General features: G+C 35.9%; 1 protein-coding gene across 1 annotated transcript in view; it reads left to right on the forward strand.

The window, feature by feature from the left end:
* LOC127847388 (zinc finger protein 45-like) overlaps positions 1-15695 on the forward strand; it is a 29845-nt gene extending 14150 nt beyond the window's left edge. Inside the window, exons 5-8 of the mRNA XM_052379258.1 lie at positions 785-861; positions 1110-1298; positions 6693-6858; positions 11815-15695. Of these exons, the coding sequence (XP_052235218.1) occupies positions 785-861; positions 1110-1298; positions 6693-6858; positions 11815-13523 (2141 nt within the window). The 3' untranslated portion in view covers positions 13524-15695. The remainder of the gene's footprint in view (positions 1-784; positions 862-1109; positions 1299-6692; positions 6859-11814) is intronic.
* Positions 15696-21651: the final 5956 nt, after the last annotated feature.

Here is a 21651-nt window from a genome sequence, read left to right on the forward strand (position 1 = left end):
CAAGTTATAATCAGGGTCAAATAGGTTAAAAACTATGCTAATTTGTTAAATCATTGAAAATCTGTATTACTACTCTAGAAGACACATTTATTAATCAATCTTGATGAAACTTGATAAAAATTCTAAACTTGGCAATATTGGATATTATATAGGGTTAAGTTGAGTGATTACTAGGACAGCAGGAAACTTGCTCAGAATTTTTATATAACAATTTCAAGGCCAAGAACAACTCTAGGTAATAACTAGGTCACTGGGTTACCATATGACAAGCCATATAAATAGTTAATCTTGAAGAACATGGGTCAGAATGTTTAACTTGAGATTAGCTATTTAAAATATTGCTCAGATGTGGTAAAAATTAAGTTCCTAGGTCAAATCTGAGAAAACTTGTGATAACACTTCTGGCTGTTTTGGATTAAACTTGTTTCTTTTTCATATCTAAGCCTAAATTAAAAGTGGGTCACATGAAGTAACAAACTAAGCAACAAGGTCAACTTATTGCCCTTTTTTACAATTGTACCTTGAACTTAGGTCAGATTTTGTGTTGCAAATAACTCAGAAAGTAAAAGAGCAATTGATTAAACCATGTGAGCTTATTATGTGAACGGATGACTCTGAGAACAGAAATAAAGAGTATTGTGATGCAAGGCTGTCTTTAAGATATTTTTTAAATTAGAGTTTTTATACTTTTCATTATAAATATAAGTGGGTTCTGGAAATCTGATGTTCTGGCAGCTGACCTGACTTAGTTTGATTATTGCCATGTGTTGATTTGCTCTCTTAGACTGTGGAGAATGCAACAAGGAGTTTGAAGGGGACTGCCCTGTCCATGGACCATATAACTACATACAGGACAAAGAGGTGAAGCTGTATTCATTTTAAAACATTAACTACATGTTGTAGAAAAATAAGGAAAAACAAACAAAAAATATTACTATTATGCTATCATGATAAAGTATCGGTATAAAGTATCATTGGCATATGAGACTGTTACTTAGAAAGTGTTTTACCGTTATAATGTCGATTAATATAAGAAATGCCTTATATATGAACTTATTGTTCTAATACAAATAGTGTTTACACTACATATATTTTAATATAAACTGCAGGTGCCAGAAGAAGACCCTCTTAAAGCTGAGCATTCCTTGCCAGATTGCCTTGAAATCAAAACATCCAAAATAGCTGGAGCTGGTCTTGGTGTGTTTTCCAAGGAGGAACTGGAATCCAGGATCATGTTTGGACCGTATAGGGGAGATATCACTGACGACCATAAATCAGGGTATTGCTGGCAGGGGAAGGTGATGCTCAGCTTGATGCATTGAAACTTATTTGTAGTTTGAAATGCGTGGCTTATTTAAAAAAGTCTACATGTAAAAAAAAAAAGTTCTGAAATTTCCATAAATGAATTCTCTATCTAGCATTCTATTAAGGGGATTTAATGTTTATTATACCTCCACAGTGTGGGAGGCATTAAACGATGTAATTGCCCGTCTGTTCCTCAGCTTGTCTGTTCACCCCAAAGCTTGTAATTTGATTACTCTTTAACTATTAAATGGCTAGATCTTGCGCATACTCTTTAATGACTTTATTGTGTAGATGATTTTAAAAAAAGGCATTGGGCATTCCAGGAGTTTTGGCAGGATTATGATAATGTGTCCATAGTTCAATTCTAACGCATTTGTTGTTAATGCCTCTTTATCTATTTGATGAATCTTGTTCAAACTTTCGAATATGAATAACCTAAACGAATAGATGATTGTAACAACAAAACAAGTTTTGTTGCAGCAAGTTTTTTCAGAAATATCGCATTTGTTTTACCACTATCAGTCCTACTTGGTTACTCCTTTCCCCATAGATTCAACAAGATCACGGCTAATCTATCTAACTGTTTAGGGGTCATTATCAAAGTGGTGTGAAGAGCTGATCACTGTTGGTAGTGATAACTTGAGGGGATTTATTGGCCATATCTAATTACAAGATACTGGTGTAGAATGCTGAGAATTCAGAGGGTTTTAAACATTGCTCACACACTAAATGAATAATTTGATTGTAGAAAATTACAGGGGCATGCATTTTAATAGGTATCAAGAGTTAATTAATATTAAAAAACTAAAGCACATTTTAATAAAGAGCATCGTGCTTGTATTTCAATGATGGATTAAAATAAAAAAAAACAGATCAAAACTTGTACATAGTTTATTATTGAATTTACAACATGTTAATTAAACTATGTTATGTAAAGTATATGAATATGCGAAAAGTATGTAATGATCTCAGAGCATAATTATAATTATATTATATAAAATTATAATGCAGATAATTTTAATTACAAATAATTATCAAATTATTCAGAAGTAAGCATTTGAATATTCCTTATATTTTCAATGTACATCTATTAATGTTCATATAAACAAGTTGAAATAGCATTAATAGTATGCCACATAAACTCTATAGAATTATTGTCAATTTATAATAATAGAATGATAAGCTGCTGTATACATTTATATTTAGTACCGTCATGATTGTAACCCAAACTTTTCTTACAAGGACATTTCATGGAAAAAAACATTAATTTATACCAAATACCAACTTCACCATTGTAATTCACATAACAAATGTTCACATAATATACATAACAGGTAACCTTGTTACTAATCAGTAAGTTAAAAAACAAATTTTTTAATAAACAAATTTACAGGACTATCAACATGAGTATCCAGCATGATATTTGCTAGTGGAATGTTGAACTTAAATTATATAATTAAATGAATTAATTAGATGTAGTATCCTGTGGTTGATAAATATTAAATACCAAAATGTCCCAACTTAAAGTCTTATCAACATGAATTTTGCATTGATCTACTTCAAACATATTATCCATCTGTGCACTACTTCATCAAACATCATGTTTCTTTCTTGTTTGAAATTCTTCTCTGTAAAATAACAGCTTGCTTGTATTTGTGTACACTTATTTTTTAATATGTAATCACTTACACAAATAGTCATCTATTCAGATTCAAGACATAAATTCCAACACTATGTAGGCTAGCTACATAAAGTCAGTCGAAATATTGCTCCGTTATACGGTACCTGATCAATTAGATTTTAATAATGATTAATACTAACGATAACTAACATTATGTATAAACTTATCAATATCATGTGTTCGAACCCTTACAATTTCCTACACAATCAAAATAAAACATTATGTATATCAGAATTAAAGTAAAATGTAATTATGCAGCATAAGGCTACAAAATTTGAAAGCAACATTTTGTTATTGTAGGCATATATGCCAGTATCTCCTTCTCTCATAAAATGCATTTCAAAGAAACATATTTTCCTCCAGCTTTCTTCAGTAAACTCATTTTTGTAAAATGAATTTAATGTTGTAATGCCACTTTCCTCAATTTTAAGTTCCGACAAAAAAACTTTAGATAGAAAATCAGCATTAACTATATGTTTGTATATCTCTTTTGTAAATGTTATGGGGGTTTCCTCTGACTGTTTAACTAATATCCCCTTAAAGGGGCCTTTTCACAGATTTTGGCATTTTTTTTAACTTATTCATTAAATGCTTTATATTGATAAATGTAAACATTGGATCGTAAAAGCTCCAGTAAAAAATCAAGAAAAAAATTAAAAAAATGAAAAGAACATTGCCCGGAGCATTCGAACCAGTGACCCCTAGAGTCCTGCCAGAGTCCTGAAGTAAAAACGCTTTAGCCTACTGAGCTATTCCGCCGAGTACACAGTTGTGATTTATTTTATACCTTATATAAGCAATCTTCGTAGTTTCACAAAATTTAACGACAAAAACAGAACTCTCCAAATTATTCAATCGTTTCGCGTTGCAACGCTTTATAATTTTTAGGTTTTAAAATCGTCAAAAGATGCATATAATGGCTATATTAGAGCATGGTTAATGTTCAGTATTACTGTTTCCTCACAAATATCATAACTAAAACGAAAACTTACGAATCTGAAACAACTTTTTTCAATTTTGTCAATTTACCAAAGCGTGAAAAGATCCCTTTAATTCCTTCGTAACCTGTCTACACACTTCATGTGTGTCGCGATATGACATGCAGTATTGCACTATATGCTCTCCAGTTTAATTAAAGATTTTCCTTCAGCACATTTTACACTGTGATCTTTTCCTTTCAACCAACTGAAAATGTTGCCACTTTTAATTGCTGGTTCAACTCCACACTTATTGTTTTTTAGAAATGCTTTGAACTCATCAAAGATAATATATTCTGAATCACTTTCGTCAAAAACTATTCTAAGTTACCTCAGTCATGGAATATGAAAAGTCATTTTGGTTCTCAATCTGATAGAGTAAAGAAAACTATCTTTTAAAATCATAATAACTTCTATTAGTTTTAATTTCAATCATTTCATATTACATGTTCTGTGCTTGTTACATGTCAAATTTAAGATGTAACAAAGGTGAACATGAAATTATTTTACTAACAAATTTCAAGCTTACCTGTTTTATAAATATAAAATATCAAAATAAATGTTGTATTGGCTATGAATATTTGGCACCACTGATAATTACACTGGTCGATAACTCTCTAAAACATGTTGCAGCATATTCAGATTTGGCCAGATATAACACCTAGGTACATTTATTATCGCCAAGCAGGCTGTTGTCAGCCTGACAGGGGAGTGTGCTTTATGACCACAGAACAGTTAACACTAATTAGTTCTGCTGATAAGCCGATGGCTAAAATCTAGCCGTCCTGGGAGTAACTGAGTAGGACTGCTATGGAATATATAGTCACAACGTTGTTTTATTTTCAACTTATCCTTTACTACCAGGGGTCCGTCTTATCAAAGATCGTACGACAATGTTAACTTACGATTAATTTTGTAATTTTAAAATATAAGTGATTATGATCTGTATGTTTCAAATACAAAGAATATTTGGCAGCTACTTTGGAAGGAGTAATTATTAATGTCACGGTTACATATTTATGGCACGTCAAAAATTGCATCGTAACGTCAGAATGTCGTACGAAGTTTGATAAAATGGGTCACTGGTTTATATTGATCACATTTTCATAGTGGGGTTATCTTTTTTTTATAAAGATAATAGTTATGAAAGGAACTTTTTCTATGACAAGATTTGGCAGAGTTAGGGCCCTGTGTTTGGTTCCACTATATAATACATAGTCCCAAATATTACTTTTTAATTATACCAGCCGATTTTTTTTTGGAGGGGATATAAATACAGTCTCCGTCCGTTTGTGCGTCCGTCTGTCGGTTCGTCCGAAACTGTCCAGAGCATAACTCTTACACTACTGAAGGGATTGACTTGAAACTCTAAATATAAACAGATGGCAACAAGGAGAAGTGCAGTGACCAAAAACCATAACTCTATCTTCCTTAGTTTTTGAATTATCTCCCTTTATTAAATTTCATAGTTAATTTTTGTCCGAAGCATTATTCTAAATCTTATTAAGGGATTTACATGAAACTCTTAATATAAACAGATGGCAAGTAGGAGAAGTGCATTGACTAAGAACCAAAACTCTTATCAAGTTATCAACCTTAGTTTTTGAAGTAACTCCCTTTATTTAATTTCAAAGTAAATTTTTGTCCGGAGCATAACTCTATATCTACTGAAGGGATTTACTTGGAACTAAAACGTGGTAACAGTGGTCTAATGGTAGGACGCTGGCTTAGGGATCGAGAGGTACAGGGTTCGAATCCCGCCCTGACCGCTGGAATTAACTTGAGCAAGAAATTAATCCCACAAGTGCTCGTCTCCACCCAGATGTATAAATGGGTACCTGTGAGGGAAATACGCCAATGTTAACGGACGACTTATGACGCAGTGATCAAGGAAAAACTGTAAAGAGCATTTGAACGCACAACTCGAGTATGAAAAGGGCGCTATATAAATGTGGTATTAAAAAAAAATAAACAGATGGCAATTAGAAGAAATGCAGTGAACATGAACCATAACTCTATCGGCCGTAGTTTAAAAATTACCTCCCTTTTGTCATTTCCATATATTTTATTCTCTACAGCATAACTCCACCACAATATAACTAATTGATCCTTGAAATATAAATAGATGATACAGGTGCCATGTTTTCATACAAGCAAACACATTTCGGTGGGGATTTGGCACTATTGCGACAAGCTCTTGTAACTTTTAAGTGATTGGAAGTTTTCTCAGACTTAAATGTTGATTGTTATTAGAGTGCAGATGGTTGTTGAAAGAGAAATATGGACAGCAATTGCTTTGACTGAATAGTGGTCTTTTTCTGTGTGTCTGCTGTGGATTTCATATTTGCTTTGACTGTGTCCAAACGTGTTGCTTTGGCATCAGTATCTGTTACACATTTCTATCTGATCTGTAATTATGCTTGCATGCAAAGATTTCACACTTGTTGCGAAGCTGATTCATTTTATAACACAAGTGTGTAATTCAAAGGGTTAAAGTACTGTACTATGTTACATGAATGAAAGTAAACAATACAAACAAATTACTAAGTATGTTTGTGCTGTAGAAAATATTGTTTGATCATTGCCGATGTTTTGTTTATAAGCGCATTCTTTGGTGTTCTGGCCTTTCAATGGTGCTCTTAATAACAAGTATATTAGGTATAATGTTTTTTGTGTGTATCAATCATATTTACTGTTGGTAGTTTATAGCAAGATTCTATGCAATTCAGATCTATAAGGATGGCAAAGGGAGTCACTTTGTGGATGCCCAGAATAAAGCCAACTCTAACTGGATGAGATATGTGAACTGTGCTATGACAGAGGCTGATCGGAACCTTGTAGGATTGCAGTACAAAGGAGACATATTTTACTGCACATTGAAGCCAGTTTTACCAGGTATATACCCCTGTTGTAATACAAAAGGTATGAATTTTCAATGTGTATCTGTCTGATTAGAGCAGTCTCACCTTGGTAATACGGGTTCGATTTTCTGTACTAACGGGTGGGAGTTTGTATATATGTCTCCATACCGGAAAGTGGTTATTTTCTCTGGATTCTCTGATTTTCCCCACAGCGCAACACAGCTTTATGAATACCTCGGAGTAATAACTCAATAGTTTGACATTACAGCTTTAATTCAAACTTCTTCCCAATTCTGAATGCTGTCTTAGACACGATACATGTCCTTGCATAATGCAGCCTCAGTCATAGAAAAACCTAATTAACGTCATTATATACACAATACTCAATATAAGGTAAATCCAAGTAATTTATAAACCTGCATTCACCGTGTCTCGGCAGTAATGAACAAATAATGTTTGTTTTACCAACTTGCCTTTCTACTCCAACGTTTAAATTATTTAACATATAGAAATAGCAAAAAACCACATAAATAACCAAAACTTTGAGTTTGAATTAAAACTTGTCCTATATTTCAGTCTATGAATCAAAAGTGGAATAGGTTGAGATCAATAAAAAGAACCTACAATTTGAATGTAATAAAATTTACATATTTGCTCATTTGTAAGATATAAATGTGGGGTATCAGTCACATTTGTTACAAAGTTCTAGTTGAGACATTCAGTGTTTGTTGAAAAAAAAGTTTTAAGATTTGCAGATGATTTTATAAATAACTTATTAGTTCCCTAACTTTCTGGATCCTGTGATAACTTTAAAAGTTCTTCTTTTTTCATGAAACTACAAACATGGATAGATGGAAATATGGGCATTATGCACGTCACATCATTTTGTTCCTACGTCAAATATTCTGGTTACTATGGCAATACATAGACTACAAATACTGCTGAAAATGGTGTTTTTTTCTGGATCCTGCCATAACTTCAAAAGTTCTTCGTATTTTCTCATGAATCTTTAAACATGGATAAATGGCAATATTGAAATTATGCAGGTCATTTCATTTTGTTCCTCCGTCAAATTCTGGTTACTATAGCAACAAATAGACTAGAAATACTGCTGAAAATGTTGTTTTTTTCTGGATCCTGTGATAACTTTAAAAGTTCTTAATATTTTTTTCATGAAACTTGAAACATGGATAGATGGCAATATGGACATTATGCACGTCATTTCATTCTGTTCTTTCGTCAAAAATTCTGGTTGCTATGGCAACAAATAGACTAGAAATACTGCTGAAAATGGTGGTTTTCTGGACCCTGCAATAACTTTAAAAGTTTCTCATCTTTTTAGCTCACCTGAGTGGTGACCTTTTGTGATTGCTTTTTGTCCGTTGTGCGGCGTCAACATTTGCCATGTTAACTCTCTAGAGGCCACATTTATTTCCAATCTTCATGAAAATTGGTCAGAAGATTGGTTTCAATGATATCTTGGATGAGTTCGAAAATGGTTGCGTTCCCTTGAAAAACATGGCTGCCAAGGGGCGGGACATTTTTCCTTATGGCTATATATGGCTATAGACTAGTAAAATCTTGTTAACACTCTAGATGCCACATTTAATGTCTGATCTTCATAAAATTTGGTTAGAAGATTCATCCCAATAATATCTTGGACGAGTTTGAAAATGATGCCGGTTGGTTGAAAAACAAGCATTTTTCCTTATATGGTTATAGTAAAACCTTGTTAACACTCTAGAGGCCACATTTATTTTCCGATCTTCATGAAATTTGCTCAGAAGATTTGTTCCACTGATATCTTGGAAGAGTTCAAAAATGGTAACCTTTGCTTGAAAACATGGCTGCTAAGGGGCGGGGTATTTTCCTAATATGGCTATAGTAAAATCTTGTTAACACTCTAGAAACCACATTTATTTCCAATCTTCATGAAACTTGGTCAAAAGTTTCATCCCAATAATATATTGGAAAAGTTCGAAAATGATGCCGGTTGGTTGAAAAACATGACCGCCAGGGGGCGGGGCATTTGTCCTTATATGGCTATAGTAAAACTTTGTTAACACTCTAGAGGCCACATGTATTGTCCAATCTTGATGAAATATGGTCAGAAGATATGTCTTAATGATATCTTGGATGAGTTGGAAAATGGTTACGTTTGCTTCAAAAAAACATGGCCGTCAAGGGGCTGTGCCTTTTTCCTTAAATGGCTATATAAGGCTTTAGTCAAATCTTGTTAACACTCTAGAGGCCACATTTATCGTCCGATCTTCATGAAACTCGTTCAAAAGATTCATCCCAATAATATCTTGGACTAGTTCAAAAATGAAGCCGGTTGGTTGAAAAACATAGCCAATACAGGAGCGGGGCTATTTTCCTTATATGGCTATAGCAAAACCTTGTTAACACTCTAGAGGTCACATTTTTTTCCGATCATCATGAAGCTTGGTCAGAAGATTTGGCCCTTTGATATCTTGGATGAGTTCGAAAATGGTTTTGGTTGCTATAAAAACATGGCCACCAGGGGCGGGGCATTTTTCCTTATATGGCTATAGTAAAACCTTGTTAACACTCTAGAGGCCACATTTATTGTCCAATCTTCATGAAATTTGGTCAGAAGATTGGTCTCAATGATATCTTGGATGAGTTCGAAAATACTTATGTTTGGTTGAAAAAAAAGGCTTCCAAGGGGCGGGGCATTTTTCCTTATATGGCTTTTGTAAAATCTTGTTAACACTCTAGAGGCCACATTTGCTGTCTGATCTTCATGAAACTTGGTCAGAAGATTCATCCCGATAATATCTTGGAGGAGTTAAAAAATGATGCCAGTTGGTTGAAAAACATGGCTGCCAGGGGGCGGGGCATTTTTAGCTCACCTGAGCACAACGTGCTAATGGTGAGCTTTTGTGATTGCCTTTTCTCCGTCGTCCGTCGTGCGTCGTCAACATTTTGCCTTGTGAACACTCTAGAGGCCCATTTATTGTCTGATCTTCATAAAAATTGGTCAGAACATTTTTCCCATTGATACCTCGACTGAGTTTGAAACTGGGTCATGCTGGTTCAAAAACTAGGTCACTAGGTCAAAAAAAGGAAAAACCTTGTGAACACTTTAGAAGTCACATTTGATGCCCAATCTTCATGTTACTTTGCCAAAATGTTTGTCTAAATGATATGTTGGTTGAGTTCAAAAATGGTTTTGGTCCGTTGAAAAACATGGCCGCCAGGGGACGGGCAGTATTCCTTACATGGCTATAGAGAAACCTTGTGAACACTAGAGAAGTTACAATTTTTGCCAAATCATCATGAAACTTGGTCAAAACATTGGTTTCATTGATATATCGGACGAGTTTAAAAATGGTCCAGATCGGTGAAAAAACATGGCCGCCAGGGGGCGGGGCAGTTTTCCTTATACGGCTATAGTAAAACCTTGTTAACACTCTAGAGGCCACATTTATTGTCCAATCTTCATGGAATTAGGTCAGAAGATGGGTCTCAATGATATCTTGGATGAGTTCCAAAATGGTTTCGTTTGCTTGAAAAACATGGCTGCCAAGGGGCGGGGCATTTTTCCTTATATGGCTTTATATGGCTTTAGTAAAACCTTGTGAACACTCTAGAGGCCACATTTATTGTCCAATCTTCATGAAATTTGGTCTGAAGATTTGTCTCAATAATATCTTTGATGAGTTCGAAAATGGTTACATTTGCCTCATAAACATGGCTGCCAAGGAGCGGGGCATGTTTCCTTATATGGCTATAGTAAAACATTGTTAACACTTTGGAGGCCACATTTATTGCCCAAACTTCATGAAATTTGTTCAGAAGATTCATCCCAATAATATATTGGACGATTTCAAAAATAATTCTGGTTGGTTGAAAAACATGGCCGCTAGGGGGCGGAGCATTTTTCCTTAAATGGCTATAGTAAAGCTTTGTTGACACTCTAGAGGCCACATTTATTTTCCGATCTTCATGAAACTTGGTCAGAAAATTTGTCTTAATAATATCTTGGATGACTTCGAAAATGATTTTGGTTGCTTAAAAAACATGGCCACCAGGGGGCAGGGCATTTTTCCTAATATGGCTATATATCATGCTTTAGTAAAACCTTATGAACACTCTAGAGGCCACATTTATTGTCCGATCATCATGAAACTTAGTCAGATGATTTGTCCCAATGATATCTTGGATAACTTCGAAAATGGTTCCGGTTGGTGGAAAAACATGGCCGCCAAGGGGGCATGGCATTTTTCCATATATAGCTATAGTTAAACCTTGTTAACACTCTAAAGCCATATTTATTGTACGATCATCATGAAACTTTGTCAGAAGATTTGTCCCAATGATATTTTGGACAAGTTCGAAACTGGTTCCAGTTGCTTGAATAACCTGGCCACCAGTGGGTGGGGTATTTTTCCTGATATGGACTTAATGAATCTTCATGAAACTTTGTCAGTATATTTGTTTAAATGATATCTTGGATGTGTATGAAAATGGTTCTGGTGTGTTGAAAAACGTGGCTGCTAGATTTTTCACAAGTCATGAAAGTTGGTAAGAACATTTTGTTCTAATGACATCTTTGGCTGCACAGAACAGGTTAGTTCCTTTAAATCTCAGGTGAGCGACTTTGGACCTTTCAGGCCCTCTTGTTCCTTATATGGCTATAGTAAAACCTTGTTAACACTCTAGAGGCCACATTTATTTTCCGATCTTTGTGAAACTTGTTCAGAAGATTTGTTTCAATAATATCTTGTTATCTCAGGTGAGCGACTTTGGGCCTTTCAGGCCCTATTGTTTTAATGAAACTGCCAACATGGATAGATGGTAATATTGACATTATGCAAGCCATTTCATTTTGTTCCTACGTCAAAAATTCTGGTTGCTATGGCAGTAGAAAAATCTGACAATTATGGAATTTCTGACAATGGTGGAGCCGGTAGGGGACTTTTATTGCTTGTCAATAGTCTTGTTAATATTTCTATTGGTTCAGGTGAGGAACTGCTGGTCTGGTACAGGGATAAATTAGCCAGAGAACCTAGCCTCATCGGACCCAAAAGCCTGCTGAGCAGTTATTCAAGTAAAGACACTGGTAACTTTAAGGAACTGATGAGTATACATGCAGGAGAAAAACCGTACAAATGTGAGGAGTGTGGCTATGCTTGTGACAATAGTGGTAACTTGAAGATACACAAGAGAATACATTCAGGAGAGAGACCGTACAAATGTGAGGAGTGTTGCTATGCTTGTAACCAGAGTGGTACCTTGAAGTTACACATGAGGATACATACAGGAGAAAGACCGTACAAGTGTGAGCAATGTGGCTATGCTTGTAACCAGAGTGGAAACTTGAAGAGACACATGAGGATACATGAAGGAGGGAGATCGTACAAGTGTGAGGAGTGTGGCTATGCTTGTATCCAGAGTTCTGACTTGAAGAAACACATGAGAAAACATTCAGAAGAGAGACGGTTCAAGTGTGAAGAATGTGGCTATGCTTGTAACCATAGTAGTACCTTGAAGATACACATAAAGATACATACAGAAGAGAGATCCTACATATGTGAGGTGTGTGGTAAAGCATTTAAACAAAGTTGTACCTTGAAGACACACATGAGGATACATGAAGGAGAGAGACCGTACAAATGTGAGGAGTGTGGCTATACATGTAAGGAGAGTAGAACATTGAAGAAACACATGAGGATACATTCAGGTGAAAGACAGTACATGTGTGAGGAGTGTGGCTATGCTTGTAACCTGAGTTCTTACTTGAAGATACACAAGAGAATACATTCAGGAGAGAGACCGTACAAATGTGAGCAGTGTGGCTATGCTTGTTACCAGAGTGGTACCTTGAAGTTACACATGAGGATACATACAGGAGAAAGACCGTACAAGTGTGAGGAGTGTGGTTATGCTTTTAACAGGAGTGATAACTTGAAGACTCACATGAGGATACATTCAGGAGAGAGACTGTACAAGTGTGAGGTGTGTGGTAAAGCATTTAAAATGAGTGATGACTTGAAGACACACATGAGGGTACATTCAGGAGAGAGACTGTACAAATGTGAGGCGTGTGACTATGCTTGTCTGAAAGGTAGTAACTTGAAGAGACACATGAGGATACATATAAGAGAGAGCCCGTACAAATGTGAGGTGTGTGGTAAACCATTTAAAGTGAGTTATGACTTGAAGAGACACATGAGGATACATTTAGGAGATATACCGTACACGTGTGAGGTGTGTGGTAAACCATTTAAAGTGAGTAATGACTTGAAGAGACACATGAGGATACATTTAGGAGATATACCGTACACGTGTGAGGTGTGTGGTAAAGCATTTAAACTGAGTTATGACTTGAAGAGACACATGAGGATACATTCAGGAGAAAAACCGTACAAATGTGAGGAGTGTGGCTATGCTTGTGACAATAGTGGTAACTTGAAGAGACACATGAGGATACATACAGGAGAGAGACCCTACATATGTAAGGTGTGTGGTAAAGCATTTAAAGGGAGTGATTACTTGAAGAGACACATGAGGATACATTCAGGAGAGAGACCGTTCAAGTGTGAGGAGTGTGGCTATGCTTGTAACCAGAGTAGAACTTTGAAGGCACACATGAGAAAACATACAGGAGAAAAACCATACAAATGTGAGGAGTTTGGCAATGCTTGTAAACAGAGTTGTGTCTTGAAGTAACACATGAGGATACATACAGAAGAGAGACTGTACAAATGTGAGGTGTGTGGTAAAGCATTTAAACATAGTTGCAACTTGAAGACACTAATGAAGATACATTCAGGAGGGAGACCGTACAAATGTGAGGAGTGTGGCTATGCTTGTAACCAGAGTTGTGGCTTGAAGACACACATGAGGATACATACAGTAGAGAAACTATGCAAATGTGAGGTATGAGGTTAAGCATTTAAACATAGTTGTAACTTGAAGACACACATGAGGATACATTCAGGATAAAGACTGTACATGTGTGAGGAGTGTGGTTATGCATGTAACCAGAGTTATGACTTGAAAAACACATGAGAATACATTCAAAAGAGAGACCATACAAGTGTGAGGAGTGTGTCTATGCTTGTAACCAAAGTAGTACCTTGAAGACACACATGAGGATACATACGGGAGAAAGACCGTACACCTGTGAGGAGTGTGGTTATGCTTGTAACAGGACTGATTCCTTGAAGACACACGTGAGGATACATTCAGGAGAGAAACCATACCAGTATTAGGAGTGTGGTTATGCATGTAACAGGAGTGATACCTTGAAGACACACATGAGGATACATTCAGGAGAAGAGAGACCGTACAAGTGTGAGGAGTGTAGCTATGCTTGTAACTAGAGTTCTGACTTTAAGAAACTCATGATGATATGTGAGGTGTGTGTCAAAGCATTTAAACAGAGTGGTGCCTTGACAACACATGAAGATATATATGTTAAGAGAGACCGTTCAAGTAGAATGTGAATGGCTTTTCATTTAAACATACTAGACACGTGAAAAAACACTTGATGATGCATTCAAGAGAGGAACAAGTGTGAGTTGTTGTTATGCATGAAAGAAGAGTGGTCACTTGAAGACACACATGAGGATACATTCACGAGAAAGGCTGTACAAGTGTGAGGAGTGTATGTTTCAGCATCTAACACGAGTGGTAACTTGTATAAGCACATGAGGATACATAAATTAATTGAAGAAATATCTTAAACAGGAAAATATCACAAATCTGTGATAAGAGTGTTAGAACTTCATGTGATTCATTTAAACTTGTATAGTAAGATAACTAAACAATCTTCTCTTAAACGATAAGCCATGAAGGTTTAACATTTGAAAGTAAAATTATATTGTGTTCCTCTACCAAGTTTGTTAAAACCATGCCCATATAATAGAAACTTGTCTTATCCTGCATCTTTTTTGTTTCCATATATAACGTATATACTGAACACTTGAAAAATCTTTTTCCCTGGAACTATCAGGCCCAGAGTTTTGGTATTTTGCATCTAACAAAAATTGAGCTTCTGTACTAAGTTTGTTCACAACTGTCACATGGATGTAACCTGTGTTCCATATATGCAGTTAAAGTTTAAAACTGACAAAAATCACTGCAACCGCTATGCACAGGGGTTTGGTAGTTAGCATGATACATGGCATGGTTGTTTTCAACCAAGTTTGTTCAAATGGTTCCCCTGATTGAAAATTGCCTCCAACGTGTTGTAACGTGTTTCCTGTACAGTATTTAAGTGAAAACTTTCAAAATCTTCTCTTAAACAGCAAGGCACGAAGTTTGGCATGTGACCATTATATCCTTTTGTTTTCCTCAACCTTTTTTGTCCCTCAGTTTATACTGGGGGACAAATTGTTTTTGCTCTGTCTGTTTGTTGGTTTGTTTGCGTCAAACTTTAATATTGGCCATACCTTTTGCAATATTGAAGATAGCAACTTGATATTTGGCATGCATGTATATCTCATGGAGCTGCACATTTTGAGTGGTGAAAGGTCAAGTTCAAAGGTCAAATATATAAGTGGGGGACATAGTGTTTCACAAACACATCTTGTTTTTTTATAAATATTTTGCCCATTTGATTGAAACCGACATTGTGGTAAACTTGTTTAAATTTTATATTTGCCAAGTTTGAATGCGATTGTGGTCTGTCAAGTATTCTTATATATGGTTACAGTGAACACTGTCGAATTGTATAAATATAACGGTAGACTCAAGTTATGTGCATTAACTGATTATATTAATGAGCTGGTTTACATCACATAGAAGGGCCAGTATATGTATATATGCAGCAAAAACATTATTGGCATGTGAATTTACCCAAAATTGATAATGATAATAAAGCGTATTGTCAGCTTACTACCCACTTTGCTCGTGTACACACCACTCTAACATAATTCATGTGTTTATGTACGTATGTATTAAATATGCAACCAACTGTACTTGCAAAGTATACTATATACAATTTTTTCTTGCAATGTTTAAAGACCATGGTTTCTTTTATTTATATCAGTGAAAACAGCGTGTGTTCTGCTGTTAACACTTTATTAACAATACTATTATAAGTTAACAAAATAATGGCATCTTAAACTTATACTAGAAATAGCGCGGCAGAGGCCGACGCGTATCCCCACGCCGCATGTTTGACCCAGGGGCGCCTCCGGGTTGGTTATGGGGCCATGCATAGTTGAGATTGACCGTATTGTCTTAATAGATGTTCAGTATTAATTTGAAGTAAATCGGTGTAGAAATGAAGAAGTTATTGTTTATTAACCTAAAACAATGATTGAAAACCTCTGATCCGGCCCCATTCCAACCGTCATAAATGTTGACCCAGGGGTCAGATCGAAATTCTAAATAGTGCACTGTCGCACACATGCTCCTAGCTACCATGTGTGTAAGTTTAAAGGTTCTAGTGCTTATAGTGTATGAGGAGATAGTGGCCAGGACGGACGGACAGACGGCAGAGAAAACCACATAATAGATTTCAAAATCTAAACGCGGACCTTAAGTTCAAGGTCAAAGTCACAGGGGTCAAACTTTTTATGCGCATGGAAAGGTCTTGTCCAGATGTGTACCAAATATGAAAGCAATATCTCAAGGGACACAGTAGGTATGAGCCTTTGTCGAATCGCGGTCGCAGATTTCGAAACCTGAACGCTGAGGGCAAGGTCACAGGGGTCGAACATTTTATGCGCATGAAAAGGTGTTTCCAGATACACATGCATACTGCTAGGCCGTTGCCCCACCCAATTGTTATTGTATTGCGTGTTTTTAAATTAGACTCGTTTCCGATTAAATATCATAATTAAAGTAGGTATCTATATTACATATTAAAGATAAGTATCATATTTATTGATTTGAATTAATGTCTATTGCTTAAATCACGTTTTTGTCATTGTATTTGTATAATATTGTCGTTCACGCTTGCATCGTATTCATTTATTAAATCCGCCATTTCATAAAACGTTCATTGGTAGATATTTTTACTTTAACGGTCATCACGTGTCATTGACGTCATGTCTGAAAAGGTATAAATAGCAGATTCGAAAGTAAACAAGTGTAGTTTGGAATATCGATTTGAATAGTTACCATCTGGTAAAGATAATAAGAAAAAGATTAAAAGACACTTACTATAGAATAAGATGCTGGTATGAATATTTAAGTATTGATTGAATATGATATTTTTCCCCCGGATCGATAGATCGGGTGTATATTTTTTGGCCTTTCTTTCTTTCTGTTTCTCTGTCATTCTGTCCCAAAACTTTAACCTTTAAGTTAAAATTTGCAATAACTTTTGAAATATTGAACATAGCAACTTGATATTTGGCATGCATGTGTATCTCATGGAGCTGCACATTTTGAGTGGTGAAAGGTCAAGGTCATCCTTCAAGGTCAAATGTCAAAAAAGCGGCGCATTAGGGGACATTGTGTTTCTGAAAAACACATATCTTGTTGGATATATGGTTTTGTTATAATGAAAATAATTATGAAACTGAAAGTAAAAGTACAGAAACTTTTATAACCCTTTGTTTTTAGCTCACCTGAGCGATAGCTCGAGGTGATCTATTGTGATCACTCAGATCACTCAGCGTCCGGCGTCCGTCCGTCCGTCCGTCTGTAAACAATTTGTAAACATCTTCTTCTACTAAACCATTGAGCTAATTTCAACTCAATTTCATGTGGAGCATCCCTAGGTCATGGGACAAAAGAATTGTTAAAAAAATTTGATCACATAACCAAGATTGCCGCCATGACCATATATGGTAAAAACCTTAAAAAATCTTCTTGTCAGAAACCGCTCATCAGATTTTCAAAAAATTTCATAGGGATGACCTTTGAGGGCTCCCCTGAAAAAGTTGTTCAAAGAAATTTGATTCGTCAAAAAACATGGCCGCAGGAGATCGTTGAACTTTGCATGTTTATTCGTTTTTGCCTATTTTGTGAAAACTTTCAAAAATCTTCCACATTTTTTGTCCGATCCTTTCCAAATTTGCACAGTGTCTTTATATCAATGAGGACACGGACCCTACAAAAATGAGCATTATTGGTCCATGAAGTACAGAATTACCTCCCCTTGAATTGAGAAAATGGTGTTTATGCAATAAAGTCCAAATTTTTCATCCAATTCTTTCCGAACTTGTAAGGATTTAGCATGGTTCAAACAAGGGAAACAACTACGGTTTATGCATGTTCTTTTTATTACAGATTTGCCTCCCTTTAATTCATTCAAAATCTCATTTTACAGCAGAGATTCCAAATCTGACCTGTAAATGAGCCCCATATTTACTGCTGGTGCTATGTTACCTTTTCCCATTTGATCATTCTTAAGTATTGGTCTTGTAATGCTGCTACTGCTACCTCTACTGCTACTGCTACTACTACTACTACTACTACTACTACTACTACTACTACTACTACTACTTCTACTACTACTACTACTACTTCTACTACTACTACCACTACTACTACTACTACTACTACTAGTACTACTACTACTAGTACTACTACCACCACCACCACCACGTCTACTATTACTACTTCTACTACTACTGCCACTACTACTACTACTTTTACCACTACTACTACTACTACTACTACTACTACTACTACTACCACTACTACTTCTACTACTACTACTACTACTACTACTTCTACTACTACTTCTACTACTACTACTACTACTACTTCTACTACTACTACTACTACTACTACTACTACTACTACTACTACTACAACTACTATTACTACTACTACTTCTACTACTACTACTACTACTACTACTACTACTACTACACCACCACCACCACCACCACCACCACCACCATTCACAGTGACAAAAAACGTATTCACACAATGGCTGCTACTACAACTTATAGCCCATATAGGGGGCATGCATGTTTTACAAACAGCCCTTGTTTCTATGGGATTTTAACCACAACTGTTCATGTTTATCTCCGACACATATTTTTAGGTCACCTGTCATGAAGTGACACGGTGAGCTTATGTGATCGTGTGATGTCCGGCGTCCGTTGTGCGTGCCTGCGTGTGTCCGTGCGTCCGTCCGTCAACAATTTGTTTGTGTAGACAGTAGAGGTCACAGTTTGCATCCAATCTTGATGAAATTTGGTCAAAATGTTTATCTTGATGAAATCCGGTTTGGGATTGTATTTGGGTCATCTGGGGTCAAAAACAAGGTCACTAGGTCAAATAATAGAACAACCTTCTGTAGACAATAGAGGTCACAGTTTTCATCCAATCTTTATGAAATTTGGTCAGAATGTTTATCTTGATGAAATCTGGGTTGGGATTTTATTTGGGTCATCTGGGGTCAGAAACTAGGTCACTAGGTCAAATAATAGAAAAACCTTGTGTAGACATTAGAGATCACAGTTTTCATCCATCCTTTATGAAATTTGGTCAGAATTCTTGATGAAATCTGGGTGGGATTGTATTTGGGTCATCTGGGGTAACAATCTAGGTCAAATAAATAGAAAAACCTTGTGTTGACAATAGAGGTCACAGTTTTCATCCAATATTTATGAACTGTGGTCAGAATGTTTATCTTGATGAAATCTGGATTGGGATTGTATTTGGGTCATCTAGAGTCAGGAACTAGGTCACTAGGTCAAATCATAGAAAAACATTGTGTAGACAATAGAGGTCATAGTTTTCATCTGATCTTAATGAGTCAGGTGAGCGATTCAGGGCCATCATGGCCCTCTTGTCTTTGTTATACGGCATAACAAATTCATAACAATACCAAATATGAAAGCAATATCTGAAGGGACGCAGTAGTTATGAGATTGTTTTGAATCGCGGTCGCAGATTTTGAAACCTGAACGCGGACCCCAAGTTCAAAAATTTCATGCGCATGGAAAGGTGTTGTCCAGATTCACACGCATACCAAATACGAAAGCAATATCTCGGTATCAGATTTCGAAACCTAAACGCTGACCTCAGGGTCACATGGGTAAGGGGTAAAAAATTGTATGTACGTGGAAAGGTGTTATCTAGATTCACATGCATACCAAATATGAAAGCAATATCTGAAGGGACACAGTAGTTATGAGCCTTTTTCGAATCGCGGTCGCAGATTTCGTAGCCTGAATGGTGACCTTAAGTTCAAGATCACAGGGATACAAAATTGTATGCGCATGGAAAGGTGTTGTCTAGATACACATGCATAATACATATGAAAACAATATCCGAAGGGACATAGTAGTTATAAGCCTTTTTCGAATCGCGGTCGCAGGAAAATCTCTGACCCGGCCCAACCCCAACCCATAACTTTTGACCCAGGGGTCAGATCAAAATTCCATTGCCGTCACCGTCGCACATATGCTCATAGCTAACATTTATGTACGCTTCAAGGTTCTAGTGCTTATAGTGTAGGAGGAGATAGTGGTCAGGACGGACGTACGGCAAATATAACCATATAAGCCCCACCTTTTCTCCGAAAAGCGTGGGGATAACAAAGTTAACCACTGGGGTTCTTTTTCATTAACATATGATGCTCTCTCGGGAAAGGCTCTTAAAGTAATTTCAAGCTAAAAGCAAATTTAGTAAAATACCCAGATATATCAGTGTATTATTGACTTGAGCTTTTTAAGAAACTTATTGAACCTATTTTAAGCTATGGTTGCGAAGTATGAGGGTTAAAAAATAGTGACTGTTCAGATTGAAATAATGCAGTGTCATAAAACTTTCATTTGAAGCTAAATTGCTAAGCATTGGCTACGACATAGTTTTTGTTGTTTACTTATGCATGCGAGAATAAGTTCCTCAATTGACGGTCTAGGCTAAAAGTGTTTACGGAGACAGTAAAAATATTTTTTTCTGATAAATTTTTGAAGACTACGGGCGACTTCGATCGCAAACCATAGTGTCCATGGTCTGACTAAATTGAGATCGAATTCACTTTGGTTCGACTAATCTGGTCTCATTGGATGAACTAGACAAAAACGGCCATTCCTCTGGTTTAAAGATGGCGGCAAATGGTAAGATGTGTGAACGCTGTTTTTATTTTCGTTGAAATGTGTTCATATGTCTTGCATCCAGAGATAACTAAGCTGTCCATATGTCTTTATCATATAGAAATAATTGATGGAACTTGGAAATAATTTGATATGGAAAAAATTGATTATAAGGAACCTTGATTTTGAATTTTATTTTAGTTTTGTTCCGTGAATATAGAGTATTATGTTTTGCGTCTATTATGTATGGATTTTGTTGTTGTTCTGGTTTAAAATATGTAAATAAATCACATGAAGAAAAGAGAATCTAGTTAAAATTTTATTTATTATTACATAATTCTATAATACGGCAAAACATAATTGCAAGAATGTTGAGTGAACACATTTATTCAAATAAAAGTTTCGTTCAACCCAATACAATAAAATATGCATCATTTAAAATGGACAAATAATAAATTATTACATATTACTGTATCATGAATCACAAGTTATATAGCATTTAGACGGCTCTACTCATAAGTTGAGCCTTGCTCTGTGAAAATAGGGTTTAATGCATCTGCCTAAATTGTTTTACCAGATGGCCTGTTCAGTCCACACTAATCAGGGAGACACTTTCCGCCTTTATCGTATTTTTCTATGAGCGAATAATTAGTAAAGGCACCTGATAAGCCTGTGCGGACTACACAGCCTAACACTATGTACATGCATTAAAACCCCTTTTTACAGAGCGATCCTCAAGTATTTATTAAATGATTTATTAAGTCTTCTTACATTACAGGTCGAACCTCAAAGACCTCGTGAAGAGGCCGGTAGGACCTGTAAATAAACTCTGATTTAAA

This window comes from Dreissena polymorpha, chromosome 10 (genome assembly GCF_020536995.1).
Source record: "Dreissena polymorpha isolate Duluth1 chromosome 10, UMN_Dpol_1.0, whole genome shotgun sequence".
Classification (NCBI taxonomy): domain Eukaryota; kingdom Metazoa; phylum Mollusca; class Bivalvia; order Myida; family Dreissenidae; genus Dreissena; species Dreissena polymorpha.